The sequence below is a fragment of the Balaenoptera acutorostrata genome, chromosome 2 (genome assembly GCF_949987535.1).
Source record: "Balaenoptera acutorostrata chromosome 2, mBalAcu1.1, whole genome shotgun sequence".
NCBI lineage: Eukaryota > Metazoa > Chordata > Mammalia > Artiodactyla > Balaenopteridae > Balaenoptera > Balaenoptera acutorostrata.
Window position 1 is genome coordinate 186124389 of NC_080065.1, and position 14348 is coordinate 186138736.

The following is a 14348-nucleotide window of genomic DNA, read 5'->3' on the forward strand; positions in this document are numbered from 1 at the left end:
GCTGCTTTTGGAAAACACAACGCAACTCACTGGTGTATCAATTACTGGCCAAGGGCAGGTGCTGGGAAATGGGAGGCTAGGGAGGCCCCTGCCTTTGGTAGCTCGAAAAAGGCTTTAGATTCTGTCCCCGTGTGATCTCCCTCAATCAAAATAGGGGTGCCCTGGGTCCCATTTAACAGAGGAGGAAACTGAGGCCAAGAGAGTGAAGTCACCTGCCTGCAACTGTCCTGGGCTGGGAATCTGCTTCCGGCGGAATCCTCCGTCCAGGACGTGCTCCTGCTGGCGGAAAGGGGGACACCCAGGGTGCTTGGTGACTCTCACGGGTGTGCCTGGATCCCGGACGGGCCTCGTGGCGGTGGTGAAGGCGCTGTGGCTCTGGGTTACAGAGCGCGGGCCCGGGTTCGGATCCCTGCTGGCCCCTTGCTGGTGCTGCGACCTTCACGCCTCCAGGCTTGGTTTCCCCATCTGCCAAATGCGGGCAGTGGATTACCTTACGTATAGGGCGGCGGTGAGTCAAGACATTGTCAGGTCTCAGACGTGTTAGCTGTTTCTGTCGTCACCATCATGACTACCTGCCCAGCTGACCTCTCCCTTTGGTGGTTGGGGAAGCTGAGGTCCAGGGAGGAACTGCTGGGGCGGGGCGCTCGTGGAGGGCAGGCTGGGGGCCAGCCATGCCTCCCAGGTCTCAGGGCTGTGCGTCCAGGCCCCAATGCCCTCTGCTCTCATAAAGCTGAGTCCAGGGGCTCCCTGGGGTTTCTGGGCAGTGGTGGGACCCGCTGGGGCTGGCCAGAGTGCGCCCGAGTGGAGAGCGTTTCCAGGGAAGCGTGCTGGGGGCTGGACACGGGCGCACACACACACACACACCGGGTCAGCCTGGGGAACAGATTTTATTTCTGCTGAGGAGAGGGGCCTTGGCAGGCGGGCGGGAAGGGACCCTTGGCCTCCCCCCGAAGGGGGCTCGGGCATCATTCCAGGTGGGAAGCTGGGTGAGGGGGGCTCCCTGCACCCCTGGCATGCAGGGACACCCCAGTCCTGGCCCCGGTGAGCCGGACCCCGAGGGCCCCAGGTATCCGGGTGGAGGAAGCGGCGGCCGAGGGAGGGGCTCAGCCCACGGGCTTGACCTTGGCGATGAAGAGGGCGGCCGCCTTCTCCAGGAACTCCTCCCGGGTCATGGGGGCGCTGGGCCGCCGGGCCACCAGCGCGCGGTCCATGGCCAGCGCCAGGCTGTCGGGCCCCAGGCGCGAGCTGGCCTCCAGGTAGCGTGCGGGCGCGGTGTCGTCGCTGGCCTGCAGGGCCCCCTCCAGCGTGTCCAGCACGGCCTGGCCCACGTGGCGGTCAGCCACGGCCAGGCCCGGGTCCTCCAACAGCCGGTAAAGGGCGCCGGCGCGCGCCACGAACTCCAGCAGCACGAAGCAGGTGAGCATCCCCGCACGGAACACGGCCAGCGGCACTGCCTCGTGGTCCCGGCACTGGATCTTGCGCAACAGCGGCGCCACCACCTCCTCGGGGGCCTCCCCGTCCCGGCAGATGCGCTTCAGCAGCTCGCTGTACGTGCGCCCGTCCAGCCCCGGCTTCTTCTTGCGCCCGCTGGCGCTCAGGCACTCGTAGGCCACGCCGACGTTGTTGTTGAAGGCGGTCCTGCGGGCGGAGGGGCCGTCGGGCCGCGCCAGAGCCCCGCCCCTGCCCCCGGCCCCTCCTCCAACGCGCCGGCCCGTCCAGCCTCAGGGCCTTTGCACCAGCTGCGCCCTGACCTGGAGCGCCCTCCCCCAGATCTCCCCACAGCTTTGAGGCTTTGCTCAATGTCACCTTATGGGGGGGGACCCTCCTTGACCCCCTAACCCCTTCCTGTACTTCTCTTTGTGGTGTCCTCACGAGTTCCCTCCCTCCCACCAGCTCAGCCCAGGGGCCTATGTCAGGGAGTTTATCTGTTGGTCACTGTTACAGCCCCAGCGCCCAGAACACTGCCCAGGAGCCCCAGAAACGTCTGCTGACTCCGACGATGGGCATCCGCCCACGGACTCTCCATCCCATCGATGATGTGTGTGCCCACGGGGTGTCACTGTGGCAGGACACATCCCTACCTTTTAACCTGGGTTGCCTCTTTTCACCCCTGCAGGCCCAGAGGCAGTAACCCACACTGTGGCTCAAACCCGCTGCCGCCTGTCTTCGTGGGTAAAGATTTATCCACAGGTGGCCACGTCAACCCAGACATGCTGCCCTTCTGCTGCAACAGCAGACCCGACGGTCACGTCAGGGACCAGCCACGGCGCTGACACTACTTACCGCCTGCCCCATGAGGACCCTGAGGTCCCGCCACGCGCCCTGGCCACACTGGAGCCTCACAAGTGGTTAAGTGAGTGGGCTGGGGTGAGCCTGGGCATCTAGATAACCCGGGTCTCATTCCCATCCTCCTCTCAACAGCCGGCGGCCGGCCGAGGCCTAGTTCCATCTCCACTAAAGCAAAGGGGAAGTGGGGCTCAGGGCAGCGGCCAGGCCAAGGGTCCCACAGAGGAAGGGGCACCCCAGGGCTCACATTGGCCTTTCCTGGGAGCCCAGCTCCACTCTTACCTGTGGGACCTGTACGGGTCAGCGTGGGTGCGAGCCCGGTCCACGCTGGGCCGGAGCATGGCAGGTGCCCAGGGCAGGGCCCAGGGATGGACATGCTCACCCAGTGAGCTCCGTGGGTCAAGGCCCTTTACAGAGGAGGAACCGAGGGCCAGAGGGGAGGGGGGAGGACCTGGGGTCTTGCCTATCTGGGATTCACTTCTCACTTCTTGGGTCCTTAGGATGTGCTGGCGCTTTAGGGTCAGTGAGATCACTCCGTGAAGCGCTGGGGGTACCAGACGCAGCGCCATGCTCCCGTTCCCAGGACTGGCACCGTGTTAGCTGCTGCCGCCTCACAATAACCCCTTGCAGGAGCTTTTGTTGTCAACTCCTTTCACCACGACGAGTGGGTCCGGGGGACCTGGCAGTGATGATGCCCGTGTCAACTCTGTGGCCGCGTGGCAGTTACCGCCACACCTAGATCACGTTGCAGCCTGAGTCAGGAACTGGGAGCAGCTTGGCTGGGTGGTCCCGGCTCAGTCTGCAACCAGGACCCTGGCAGGGCTGCTGTCCCCTGAAGGCTCCCTGCGGAGGCCTCTCCCCACGGGGCAGTGTGAGTGTGCTAAGGTCACGGCGCTGGACCCTGGAGCAAGTGACCAGCAGGGTGGCAACGCAGGCAGCTGCCCAAGGGTGTGAATACGGGGGGGGGGTGAGTGCATCTCGGGGGCGTCTTGAAGGCAGGCCGCCCCACCCCCACGAGAACATGGCCCACTTCCCGTGGAGGGTCCACTCCCCGCAAGCCTGAGTGAGCAGAGCCCCTGCTAACCCAGCAGCAGCAGCCGTGTGAGGCCACTGAGGTTTCGGGTGTGTCCCTGTGGCCTGATGGCTCGTCCTGATGGGGCCTGAGCGTCCACCATCCGCCCAGCTCTGCCTGATGCCTCCCCAAGGAACCTGGTCGACCCACTAGTTGTCTTGAGCTGAATCACTCCCCCTGGAGGCGGCGGCGTGCGGGGACCCCTGAGCACCCTGTGCGCTCAGCGCTGTTCCTGGCTGGCCCAGACCTGCACCGGATCTAGCCACTGCGCTCTGCTTCCCTCCTCTGGAGAATAAGGGTTCTAGTCCTTGCGTCTCAGGATTCTTGGGAGGACAGAGGGTAGATTTTGTGCCTGGCGTGTGGCAGGGGCCCGCGTGCGCCTGTCATTAGCTGTCACCAGCTGCCACTCAGCGCTGTCCAGGTTCTGTGTACCATGGGCGTCGCGGGCAGGAAGATGCACAGGGGGGCAGTTCCGGTCCAGAGAGATGAGAGCGTCAGGCAAGAAGCCAGAGGAAGGCCACACCCCATCTCGAGGCCGCCCTCCCGGGGGCTCCCAGCCATGAGGGAGCACCCACACCGTCTGCCGTCCTGGGCTCTGGTCCTCAGGCTCCGCCTGTGTCAGCTCCCACACGGAGCAGTTTGCAAAGCACGTGGGCATTTGTTAAAAAAGAACCTATTTATGGGTCTTGTCACAGAGACATGGAGACTTTCCGAGGTAGACCGGGGGCTCTCAACGGGGTGACTCTGCCCCCAGGGGACACTGGTGACAGTTATGGTTGCCACCACTGGGTGGGTGGAGACCCAGGAGGCTGCCCAACACTTGCAGGGCCCAGGACGGCCCCGCACATAGTGACCGCGCCCCCGCCCCCCCACAGTGTTAGCAGTGCTGAGGAGGAGTGACTCTGGTTAATTGTTTGGAAAGAAATTGGGTCCTCTCCCTGCTCACACCAGATGCCTGCATACATCCCCACTGAATCAGGCGGTGTAAACCAGGGTGGCCCCCAGCGTCTGTGGGTCACCTCCCCTCCCTCCCACTCAGGTGTGTATTTAAATGTGTGCAGCATTCCAGGACCTCAGAGGTCAGATGGTCATGGGACGTAGTCTCCTGGGGGGTCCGTGGAATCCCATAATCTGGGGGGTCTTGTCTGAGGAGATTCTGCCCCTAGGGGACACTGGGTGATGTCTGAGGATGTCTGTGCTTGTCACAATGGGGAGGGCTCCTGGTATCGAGTGGGTGGGGGCAGGGAGGCTGCTCCACACCCCACAGAGCATGCTCGGAGCTGAGGAGACTGGCTCAGACCCTTTGGTGCTTTTGCATGTTCTCTGGGGCCACGGGGACCTGCAGCGGTTGGCACTCTTGCTGTTCCTATTAGCACGTGGCAGCTTAGAAGGCGGCCCTGGGCCACCATGCCGGGTCTGCTGTGTTTGTGCTCTGAGCGCCGGTGGAATCTCAGTGCCGCCGTCACCAGTCCTAGCAGCCAGCACGTGTGATTTCGAGACAACAGCAGAGGGGATTTTCGTTGAGTTCTCCCCAGATCTTTTGTGCTCAGGTCGCTGGCAAGAGCAGCCCCGGGATTCCCCGGCCCACCCCTCAGCATAGGGACGAGGCTGCCCAGCCTCGGGGGGACCCGCCTGGCCTGGCTTCTGCTTCTGACCCGGCAGCCGAGGTTATGGGGCTCCTCACTGGGAACGGATCTCTGAGTTCAGCAGCAGCCCCGCCTCGGGGAGACCAGGTGCACCACCAGCACCGGCCGCTCACCCTGCTCACTCTTCTCCCTCTGCTCCTCCTGAGAACCGCTCCAACACCCCTTCAGTATGGTGAATAGGGCCCCCCCAAGTGCACTTCCGCCCAGAACCTGTGAGTGTGACCTGATTTGGAAATAGGGTCTTTGAAAGATGTAATTAGTTCAGGATCTGGAGATGGGGTGAGGTAGCCTTAAATCCAATGCCAAGTGTCCTTTTGAGAGAGTGACACAGAAGAGAAGCCATGGGAAGACAAGGCAGAGGCTGCGAGGATGTGGCCACAAGCCAAGGATGCTTGGAGCTTCCAGAAGCTGGAAGAGGCAGGAAGGACCTTCCTCTATAGCCTCCAGAGACAGCACAGCCCTGCTGCCCCCGGACTTCGGACTTTGGCCTCCAGAACCGTGGGAGAATACATTTCTGTTGCTTTAAGTCACCAAGTTTGTGGTAATTGGTTACAGCAGCCCCAGGACACTCAAATGGCCCCCTTGGTTCTAAATCCAAGAGACGCTTCTCAGCCCTCATCTCTAGGGCCATTGGACGCAGGGCCGCCGCCAGCCCACAAGGTGCCTTTGCATAAATTAGGCAAAGCTCTGCAAAAAGCCTTCACATAAAGGTCCTCGTCTGTGACGTCTATGGAGTGAACGGCTTGTGCAGTGCTTGACCTGAACGACTGCACGTGGTGACCCTGCCGCTGACTCTTCTCCGCCTTGGAAGATGTCCTGGTTCCCTGTCTTCTGGTTTCCTCCTTCATGTCTGTTCTGCCTTCTCACGCTTTCCTGTGGGTTCGCTGAGGCTGTAGCTCCTCAGAATCGGGTCCTGGGCTCTTCTCAGCTCCCCTAAGCCTTCACAACCACCCCCCCGCCACCAGGTGACAACCACCCGGCCCCGTCACACGTCTCAGCTGCCGACCCAACTGTCCCCCTTCCTGCTTCGAGGTTTTCCCAGCTCCCAACTTAACGGTCCCCAAGCCACTCTGGAAACTTCCCCCAAACCAGTGACCTCCCATCTCATGGACCACCTGGGGCTGTTCCTGAACAACCCCCTGCAGACCCAGCAGAACCCATGGATGCCCATCAGCCCGCTCCCCGCCAGGTCCCCATCTCAGGGGTGGCCCTGGCCATTCCCTTTTCTGGCTGTCACTTTGGACAACCCGCTTGCCCTTCCCCTGTGGTGGAGACCGGGTGCTCCGAATGGGATGCCCATTCTCCACATCCCTTCCCACATCCGGCTCCCTCCCAGCCTCTCTGTGCTCCCTTGCTTGGGGTCCACACCTTGACTCTCTCGGGAGGGCTGCCCCCAGGGAGGCGGGTGCTGGGGCCAGGCTGAAACGCTCCCTTGCTTCGCTTCCTCCGCCTTCCTGGGTTCTCTGGGGACTACCCCCATCCAAGACCCACCCCACCCACATCCAGTGCCCACCCTGTCTGGCTGATGCTGCGAGTCAAACAGCTTCTCCCCATCCACCTGACACGGACCATTCCCTCACCCGCTTCTAGGGGTGGGGGGGGGCAGGCGCCACCCCCTCCACCCCTCCATGCTTCAGCCCTGCGAAGGCTCCCGGCCTTCCCCTCCCCCGTGGGTCGCACACTGCAGCCCCACAGCCTCCAGGCCAGTGCACCCGGTGGCCTCGTGCCTGCAACACCTTTCCCTGTGTGTCATGCAGGCCCCTTCCTGGACGTCTCTCCTGCCCGCAGGGGACCTGGATTGCTCTCTATCTCCACGGCCCAGCCCTGTAAATATCCATTTTCTGGCTGAATGGACGGGGATGCTACCACGCTGGGAACGAGGCAGCTAGGAGAGACCTGGCTCGGAGGACTTGCTCTGCAACCTTGGGCAAGTCCTGTCTGGGCTCCATGATTTTCAAAAGTGAGGTAGGCTGCAAGAGGGACCTCAACACCTGCAAATAGGCATCACCAAGCCCAAGTCGGCCAGAGCTACCGGCGCCAGCACTCTGGTGGCCCCTCCGGGGCCCTGCAGCCCGGCGCCATCCGCGCCCCTCCCGCTCCAGGCAGAGCGGACTACAGTTCCCACCACGCCCCGCGCTCGAGAGCCGGCGCTGGGGGCGGGGAGCCGCGCGAAGCCCGCTGGGAGTTGAAGTCCGGCCACGGCCCCTACCCGCCCAGGCCCGGCCCAGCCCCGCACCTCTGGGAGTGGTGAGCCAGGCGAAGGTGCCACAGCGCGCGGCCCAGGCGCTGCTGCTGCAGGAGGAGCTGGCCCGGGGGCTCCCCGGCGCCGCCGTTTGCAGGAGACCGCAGGCCCATGTTCTCGAAGTAGTGCGCCAAGAAGGCGATGGGCTCCTCGGGTCGCGCCTCCAGCACCTTCAGCAGGGCCGCGCGCAGCATCTCCGTCACGCCGACCTGCCGCAGGAAGTCCTCCTCACTCTCGGCCGTCGCCGCTGCTCGGGACACCCCGGGCCGGCCGCTGCCTGTGAAATTGGCCGCCTGGGCCACAGCCAGCCGCCGCTTCTCCACTGCCGCCATCTTTGCTGAGGGCAGCGGGACCGGAAGGACGTCCATATTTCACAGTGCGCTGTCACCTCGGGGGTGGCCATTTTGGTTGAGGGCAGAGGGCGCCCGGATCCCGCGGGGAGACTCTGGGAAATAACCAGCGCAGGCCACCCTTTTCTCTAGGTTCTCATTGGCACTCACTCTCTCTCCGTTTTCCTCTTTAGGTGTGCTGGTTGGCTTTCCTGGCTTAGGCCCGGAACTTAAATTTTGCCAGACTCCGAAATGGATCCCTAGGAAGGGCTTGGTTTCTGGTATGAAGCCGGATTGCTTGCCATCTTGGTAGTGGGCGAGTCCTTTATTAGCATGGTCCCCTAGCAACCGGTGTCATTGGTTACCAGGGAAGCCCTGCTGAGAGTGGGCGGGATGGTTCCACCCCAACTCCGGGACTGAGCGCCGCTCCCGCCCCCTTTTCTGATTTTCAACTCGGAGCCTTTGTGCTCAGCCTGGCCTTCAGCCTAACCCAATCTCCGTGCGAGTTTGTAGCTCACCTCGTGGGGAAAGGCCCCGTCTCCCCACCAGGCTGGGTTAGGGGTCTGGTCTGCGCTTCCGCGGCTCCTAGTCCGCTGTACGGGTTCACAGAGCGAGTGGACCACCCACGGTCCCCAGTTCCCCGTCCCAGGCTGTTACCTTTCCTTACCACTAGAGGGAACTTTCTCACACCGCATCCTCTATCGCGCTAAACTCTCCCATAGCTCCTCGGTTCCAGAAGGCTGACGACCCTGGCATCTACAGCCCTTCATCTGCCGGTGTCATTTCCAGCCTCTCTCTCGCCTCTCCCCACGCTTTAGCCTCCAGCCACCCCAAAAGAGATGCAATTTCCCTTATCAAGCCACCTCTCTTCTGTGTCTTTGCCCGTGCTTCCCTCCAACAAATACTTTTCTCCGCTTCTTTTGAGGACTCCTAGTTACTCATTAAGCGCCAGTGTCCCCATATGCAGGGAAAGGCACCAGACAGAGCACACGCCTCTTCCCCCCACCCCTGGCCACGTGGGGCTGGGGTGTCCTGTCCTTCCTTGTCTCTCTGGAGAGTCACCTAGAGCAGAGGATGGTTGGAGCTGTGCCGGGGATTCCCCGTGTCCTCAGACCACGACAGGAACCACCGAGGTCAGACCAGATGCTCTTTATTCTCCAGCTCTGCACCGTGGGGGGGGGGGGGGTGGCGGCTCCCCAGGGTCCCCACTGAGGGGAAGCCCAGCCAGCTGGGGAGCCTGGATGTGCTGGCCATCAGGATAAGGGGTCCACGGTCAGCCCCCCTGCTGTCCAGAACCCTGCAAACATCCTCTAGTCACAACTGAGTGGAAGGAAAATCCCCCTCCGTGTGGTCCAGGCGGGGCAGGGGGCCCAGGTCATCATCTGGTGGGCCGGCAGCGTTTCCACAGGCGGTAGGTCAGGAACACCAGGAGAAGCAGCCCCAGCACCAAGCTGCCCGTCCACAGGGATGCAGACATTAGCGGGGAGCCTGGAGAGAGAGGCATACGGAGTCTTGCACCTCTCTGCAGGTTTGGGGAGCAGCCCAGCAGAGTCGGCTAAGGGCTCCCGGATTGACCGAGTTCCCTGAAATTTTACAAAGGACTTCACGGTTTAAAACGCCTTCTGAAATGTATAAAAATCGCTGGACTATCCAAAGTCCTTTAGAGTGAGTCTTTTGAAAGGTACATAGGACCTTGTAGTCAGAAGTGAGCTGTCCACTGAGGGACCACTCACCACAGCTGCATTTGAAATGTGATCAGTCTGAGTGGACAGCACTGTCTTTGTAAAACACACATTGCATTTTGAAGACTTAGTTTGGAAAAAAAAAATCTCATTCATGCTTCTTTATAGATTACATGTTGAAATGATAACGTTTGAGATATATTGGGGTCGATGAAATATATTGTCAAACTTATTTTTACCTTTTTATTCCTGAATGTGGCTACCAGAAAAACGGAAATTACCAAAGTGGCTGTATTCTATTTTTTTTTTTTTTTTTTCTTTTTTGGCCACGCCACACAGATCTTAGTTTCCAGACCAGGGATCAAACCTGCGCCCCCTGCAGTGCAAGCACGGAGTCTTAACTGCTGGACCACCATGGAAGTCCCTTCTATTTCTGTCTCTATTCCACAGGCTGTCTCAGTCCATAGAGTTTAGAGTTTACAAAGTGTTGTGACACCTACACAGTCCCTGAAACTTAGTTATCGCCATGCAGGCAGTTGTGATCTTATAGGGTCACAGAAGTCCACTGGACAGCTGGGGACACAGGCTGGCAGGGCCCCCCTTGTCTAAGGCCAGACACAAGGTTCCCCTCCCTCTCAGGCTCCCCCAGTGCCCGCCCCAGCCCCTGAACTCACAGATTTCTGAGGCCACGTACAGGTTGGCCGTCTGGCCCCCTGGGTCCAGGCAACACTGGAACCAGCCCTCACTGTGGCATCTGGCCCACAGCACGCTCCCGCCGCTCAGCCAAGCCTGGGCCCCCACCTCCCGCGTCTCGTAGGCTGCCAGCCCGCCGGGGGCCTGGGTCCAGCGCACGGCCACACCTGGGCCGCAGACCACCTCACACAGCAGCTCCAGGCCCCCTGCTGCTGACAACTGGCGGATCTCCGGGCGGCAGGGCCTGGTGGAGCTGTTCCGGGGCACGGGGCCAGGACTCCTGGGGCTGTGGGTGGAGGCCTGCTCTGGGGTGGCCTCGGGGGAGGTGGTGACGGGCGGCTTCAGGGATGTCGTGACGGGGGGCTCTGGGGACTCTGTAGTGCTGGGCTCTGGGGGGGTCATGACGGGGGGCTCCAGGGAGGTCAGGCCCTGCAGGACTGGAAAACACGGCAGCCATCTGTTCTTGCTGCTGCCCAGCCCCTTCTCCTCCCTCCCTCTCTCCACCGGGACCACGTGGTTGGACCAGAACCGCTCCAAGCCCCGTCCATTCACTTGCGTGAATCGCAGGGTATCCCAGTGGGCAGGAGCCGGCTCGGGGTCTGTCATGCCCCTCCCCCAGCGAGCATCCAAATCTCCGTGTCTCACTTTCCTCAACTGGAAAGCTGGGTGAGAGGTCCCACCCCAGGGGCTGGCGTGGAGAGTGACACAGATGTTGGATCTTATTATTATGGGGCTGAGGGGTGGGGAGAGGGAAGGGGGTGCCCCTCCCCCTTGCGGTGCAGATGAGAGACTGAGGCCCCGAGAGGGGATCTGTCCGTTCCGCTGTGTGACGGCTCTCAAATCCGGAGGACTCTGTGCACACCCTCCCAGCACACCCCTGCCTCCCCCACCACCCCTGCTTCCACTTGAGCCAAACCTTTCCCGGCCCCCAGGCCTCAGCCATTAACATGAGTATCGGGGTGCCCTCTCAGAGAACGAATCTGTGCTTCCTTAGTGAGAGGCTGCCAGAAGCTTGGTGGTGCGGTCAGGGCCTGTCTCAGATGAGACAAATTAATAACATCTGACATGAACTGAGCACCTACTGTGTGCCAGCCCCCACGTTAAATGTTGTCAATCGTTAGTTCATTCAGCAAGCATTTCTTGTGCACCTACTATGCGCCAGGCTCCGTGATAACAGTTATTGATTAATTCATTCAGGATGTATCTATTGGACACCTACTGTGCGCTGAGCACTGTTTTAGCCACTGGAGGGACAGCCATGAACGAGGGTGACACATTCCTATCTCGATGAAACCAATGGCAGGGGAGACAGATAATGGGAAAAAAAATAAAGAGAGCACACAGGAGTCAGATGTTGATAAAAGGTGTCAACAAACATTCAACAGAAGAGAAAGGGCCTGAGTGTGTGTGTGTATGTGTGTGTGTGTGTGGTGGGGGGTGGGAGTGGGGTTTGACCCCTTGGACAGGGAGGTCAGGACAAGCCTCACTGGGAAGGAGACCCGAGGGAGGTGAGGGAGATGTGGGGAAGAGCATTCCCGGTGGAGGGCACAGCAGTGCAAAGGCCCTGGGGCAGGACTGCACCTAGGGTGTCGGAGGAACAGCAGACTGAGTGAGGGGGAGAGAGGGAGGAAGTGAGGCAGGGGGTGGGGGTGGGAGACGGGGCAAGCAGGTCAGGCTCTGCAGGGCTCCGTGGGCGCGGGGAGCTTGGGCTTTCACCCAAAGGGGGGTGGGAGCCCTGGAGGGCTGTGGGCAGAGGAAGGGCAGCACCTCATGGGGCCTGGCTCAGGGTAGGTGCTCAGCGAATCTGCTGAATGAATGAACGAGTGAGAAGTAGCCCCTGGCTGCCACGAAGTGACAGACTAAAGATTGAATGCAGGGACTTCCCTGGTGGCGCAGAGGTTAAGAATCTGCCTGCCAACACAGGGAACACGGGTTCGAGCCCTGGTCCAGGAGGATCCCACACGCCGCGGAGCAACTAAGCCCGTGCGCCACAACCACTGAGCCCGCTCGCCTAGAACCCGTGCTCCTCAAGAAGAGAAGCCACCGCAATGAGAAGCCTGCGCACCACAACGGGAGTAGCCCCCGCTCGCTGCAACTAAAGAAAGCCCGCGCACAGCAACAAGGGCCTAACACAGCCAGAAATAAATAATAAATTAATTAATTAAAAAATAAAATAAAATAAAGATCGAATGCAATTTTTCCTCGGCTGTGGTACTGTGACCTGCCCAGGTGGCGACACAGCAGGGGAGGGGCTTAACCAGGATTCCATAAGAACCACTGGGCACCGCTCATCAAGGCTCACAGGCGCTGGGTGGTGTGACCTCACCCACTTCCTGGGGGACACTGAGGCACAGGCTCACCTGGAATGGGCCGGCGGTGGCTCAGCTCCAAGCCGGGCAGCCTCATGGTCGCCTGGCAGTGGAGGGAGGGTGGGGTGGGTGTCCCCAAGGAGGGCAGCAGCCAGCGCTGTGTCACTTGGAACAGCGGGTCCTCGCCCTCCTGGGGCTCCTCCATCGCATCCCGGAGGGCCTCCGCCCCCTCCAGTTCCTGATCTCCCAGGAGCAGGGACATGGAGAGGGTGTCAGGGCCAGCAGGCGTGACGTTGTGGGCTGTGCAGGCCACCTCCTGGTCCGGCCCGGCCACCAGGGCCTCTGGGGCCACAGTCAGTTGGTCCGGGAAGGCTGTGGAGGGAGTGGAGGAAGGGGGTGGGCAGAGCTCCGAGGGTCAGGGCTGGGCCCTGAGGAGGGGGCGTGGGGACTGCTGGTGCCCGGGGACAGGGAAGACCCAGTGCCGCACCCGCAGAAAGGGCAAGGGGGTCAGGTACAGGAGGTTTGGGGGTGGATTGGGGGAGAGGGGATGCGGGGAGGAGGGAGCGGACTGCAGATCGACTCAGGAGGACCTGCGAGGCCGGCTTTGAGCTGGGGCGGGCTGGGCAATCCCGGAAGCCTCCCAGGCAGAGGTGGCACAAGGATAGAGGGAAAGCAGGGCCGCTGGCTGGGCCCCGCGTGTGCCACGGCGGCGGGAGGGGCGGGGGCTCACCGAACACCAGGAGCCGCACGATGTGCTGGAAGGCGACGTCCCCGCAGGAGCCCACGCACACGCGGGGCCCCGCAGCCGACAGCGAGGCGTTGAGCACGGAGAGGACGCTGCTACCCGCGCCCGACTGCACGGCGCCCAGGCTGGTGTCCAGGCCCCGCCACTGCACCGAGGCCGTCCTGCCGTCCTCGCAGGCCAGGCGGCAGGTGAACTGTAGCGACTCGCCCACGGCCACCGCCACCTCGGGCTCGGGGGGCTCCACCTCCAGCGGCCCACCTGCGGGCGACGGCGCTCTCAGCCCCGCCCCGCGCCCCCAGCCCCAGCCCCCTCCTCCGAGGCCCTCCAATGTGGGATCCTCCCTCGCCTCCCCAAACCTCCGCACTGCCCCTCTCCGAGCCCCTCCTCTCTCCCAACCCCTTCTCGGCTCGGAGACCCCTGCCCCGCTCACCGCGGCCCAGCTGCAGCAGCCCCAGAAAGAGGGGAAGCAGGAGGGCGAGGCCCTGCTCCATGCTCGGTCCCCGGCTCTGTCCACTGCCCGCGGGGGAGGTGGCTTAAATACTGGCGCCCCGGGCTCCTTCTCCCCACCCCCCCGCCCCGCGACCCCGCTTCCCCTCCCCCTCCTCCAGCTGCTCCCCGGGGGTTTCCCGAGGGGGTTTCCCACCCTGACCCCCGACCCTGGAGGCGACAGAGAGGCAGGGACTGGGGGCCAGAGATGGGGGCGGGGGAGGCCGAAGTCAGAACCCGCGGGCGGAGGGTCTGGGCCGATTCCAGGTTTCAATTTTAGAGACTGAAGATCGGAAGATGGAGGCGGGAGAGGGCTGACTGTCGAGGTCAATTGAATGGAAATCGGAGCCAGGCCCAGGGCTGGCGCCGGGCTCGCCCAGTCGCGGGAGTCTCAGCCCTCGCTGCCCGGAGCGGCCGCGCGGGGGCGGTGGGGAGCAGCCCTCCCCGAGCTTGGGCGGCCGCGCTGCAGGAGGAATCCGCTTGGAAGATGGGTCCCGTCAGGGATGAGGACGGTGTAGGGTGTGGAGCCGAGGCCCACCCGCCTCTGAGCCTGTCTCCCGTCCGCCAAACGGGCAGGCGTGATGGGAGCCTGGGACACCGGGCACGGGGCCTCAGTGCTCTGTTCCACACAGCGACTGGGGTCTGGGCTCCCCACGAGAAGCCTGGGGGAGGGGACCCCCAGCAGGCATCGGCGAGGCCCGAGAACCTCATCATCCCAACGCTAGAATCCATCCACTCTTTCCTCTGGGCCCCTCAGCCTGGCCCCAGTTTCCTTCACAGCCGTTCACCACCCAGCACCCAGAGTGGATTTAGAAACACCCTCTCAGCACGTGGACACCCCACGGCTTCCCCTGGCAG

General features: G+C 62.3%; 2 protein-coding genes across 2 annotated transcripts; both read right to left on the reverse strand.

Annotated features, from left to right (window-relative positions):
• Positions 1–868: 868 nt before the first annotated feature.
• Positions 869–7746, reverse strand: TPGS1 (tubulin polyglutamylase complex subunit 1). The gene is made up of 2 exons (XM_007176655.2): positions 7241–7746; positions 869–1638 (listed from the first exon to the last, which is right to left on the reverse strand). Exons 1-2 carry the CDS (start codon positions 7612–7614, stop codon positions 1104–1106), a joined length of 909 nt encoding a protein of 302 aa, XP_007176717.2. The 5' UTR covers positions 7615–7746; the 3' UTR covers positions 869–1103.
• A 990-nt stretch (positions 7747–8736) lies between these two features.
• MADCAM1 (mucosal vascular addressin cell adhesion molecule 1) lies at positions 8737–13557 on the reverse strand. Its single transcript, XM_057541026.1, has 5 exons — positions 13435–13557; positions 12990–13262; positions 12311–12631; positions 9932–10387; positions 8737–9063 (listed from the first exon to the last, which is right to left on the reverse strand). The coding sequence occupies exons 1-5, from the start codon at positions 13493–13495 to the stop codon at positions 8954–8956; spliced, it is 1221 nt and encodes a 406-aa protein (XP_057397009.1). The 5' UTR covers positions 13496–13557; the 3' UTR covers positions 8737–8953.
• Positions 13558–14348: the final 791 nt, after the last annotated feature.